The sequence below is a fragment of the Egretta garzetta genome, unplaced genomic scaffold (genome assembly GCF_000687185.1).
Source record: "Egretta garzetta isolate BGI_Z169 unplaced genomic scaffold, ASM68718v1 scaffold120, whole genome shotgun sequence".
NCBI classification, from domain to species: Eukaryota; Metazoa; Chordata; class Aves; order Pelecaniformes; family Ardeidae; genus Egretta; species Egretta garzetta.
Window position 1 is genome coordinate 730493 of NW_009258270.1, and position 2159 is coordinate 732651.

Sequence of the window (2159 nt, forward strand, 5' to 3'; positions counted from 1 at the left end):
GTCCCCTCCCGCCCCGAGCGCAGGCGGGGGGCTGCTCCCGCGTTGCCGGCCCCGCAGGGCCGGGGAGGGCGAGGGGAAGGCAGAGCCCCCTCAGAGAGCGCTGCAGGGGCGCGAACTGCGCTTCCGAATTAAGGCTGGTTTAACAGCCTCCCGTGAGGTGACTTCTTCGGTAAATCACTGCAAACCCAATTTCTGTCCTTCGACCGCGGATTGCAAGGGGATGGTTGGCCTCTCCCAACCTGGGGCGCGCGCTGGGCCCGGTTTGGGCAGGATTTTACGGGATGCTTAACGCCTCTGCCGGGCAGGAGCGCAGAAACGCTGTGCTCGAGCTGCGGTGGCCGTTTCAAAGCCGCTGTGCTCCACAGTTTATGTACCGTCTCGGTATTATACATGGACTGGAATTTATAGCTGAATTTTACCTTCTAAATTAAAAAAAAAAAAAAAAAAGGCTGTTTTTTTTGTAAATTAGTTTATTTCAGTTTAACGGCTTCCGCTGCATCTCAAGGCTTCGCTGCAGCACTCTGGCGGTAACTAAAAATAAGCAACGTAGCACACAAAAATTCTTCCCCAGCCTAGTTATAGGGTACCCAGCCAAGTGTTTACTCTTTGTGACTCAGAGAAGTAGGATACGAGGACAACAAGACAAATAAACATCCACTTCCAGTTTCCTTCTTGGGAATGTTAATTTGTTTTCCTTCTGGGTAGGCAGAAGCACAAACTAATGTCCTTCCGTGCCAGGGTCAAGGTAAAATTCCGACTAGAAATAAAGATGCAACTGGAGGCAAGACCTCTTGAACGTAGGATTTAACATTGCCAAATGCGGAGTGAAGAACTTGAGGATGAAATGGACTTTTGCTTCGGTTACTCCACCCAGCAGGGGCCTTGATTTGACCCGGAGACTCTTGCTATTACCGTAACATATTAATTACTACCAGCAAGAGCAATATGAAATATATTCTGAGGTAACTTTCCCTGTAAATAACGAACAATGCGATTCCTGTCGTTCAGATTTACGTTATGAACAATTTCTATTCAATTGTTCAAGTTCTATTCCATGAACAATTCTATTCAATTGCATTCTAGCAACAAATTCAGGAGCTTTGGTTCACAGCAAATATTTGAAGAGGCAGATGTTTTACAAAAACATGAAAATCGATTGCAAATATTTTATTTAAGAAAGAAACAATTAATTGGTTGAAGAATAAATAGTCGTTCTGGCTGCGCAACTTGTGGCACTATCTTTCAGGAAATGCAAAAGGCATTCTGATTTATTCCAGCCATGAAGGCCAATACTGGGCTGTTAAGTGCACTAAATTCTGTATTATTCATTCGCTGCGTACAATGAACCAGCCGTGGTGTAAAGGCTATCGATCCCTTTGCATTAGAGTGCATTACAATGGTCAGCGTTAATGTGATTCAAAAAGATTTTTAGAACTAAATGTTGTCTCATGCTCTAGAAAAGACTTTTAATGTATTGGTTATAGACACTTGTATCCAAATCAAGCCTACGTGGCGTGTGTATCTATCTGCTCAATTATCAAAACCTTCACTGAGTCGGACGGCGAGTGGAGCCGCTCCCTGGAACCTTTTCTCATCACGTTTGTCCGCCTGAGCACAAAGAGTGGCTCAGCCCATAACCACATCAGCAAAGGAGCCGTTGGTATCGCTGCATCCCTTTATAAGCATCTGTTATTGTCCCCAACGTTCCCCTCCAACAGGCAAATGGTTACTTTGGACTGGAAGATAGGATGAGGCTGGGGGGTCTGTTCTCCAAGACTTCCAGCTCCCGTGGGCCTTCCTCCCCGTGCAGGCGCTCACCTCCCTCCCTGGCCCCAAGAAGCGGGCTGCCGGGCTGCCGGTAGAGGAGGGGGCATGCCCAGAACAGCCACTCGTTTTCCCAGCAAGCCCGTTGCTGCAGACGGGGCAGGGCAGGCCGAGCGCTCCCTCGGCTGACATACCTTCACATTCCCAGCAGACAGCAGTTCTGGCGTTGCTGGAGGCCGATCCATTCCCACCAGGCCCTTCTCCCAGGAACTCCTCAAATCTCCTTTTTCAACAGTTTATGTATTTGGCCTCTAAGTGCCCCACAGCAATTGGGCAGGAATAATATCCACTTAAGGCAATACAGCCACAATCTGCATAGGGATCTCTAGATTCTG

The 2159-nt window shown here is 47.8% G+C and overlaps 1 protein-coding gene across 1 annotated transcript in view; it reads right to left on the reverse strand.

The window, feature by feature from the left end:
- The window catches only part of NF1 (neurofibromin 1), a 95086-nt gene extending 93077 nt beyond the window's left edge, over positions 1 to 2009 (reverse strand). The window contains 1 exon segment of the mRNA XM_035889630.1: positions 1959 to 2009. Coding sequence (XP_035745523.1) covers positions 1959 to 2009 — 51 coding nt within the window.
- Between the last annotated feature and the right edge of the window lie 150 nt (positions 2010 to 2159).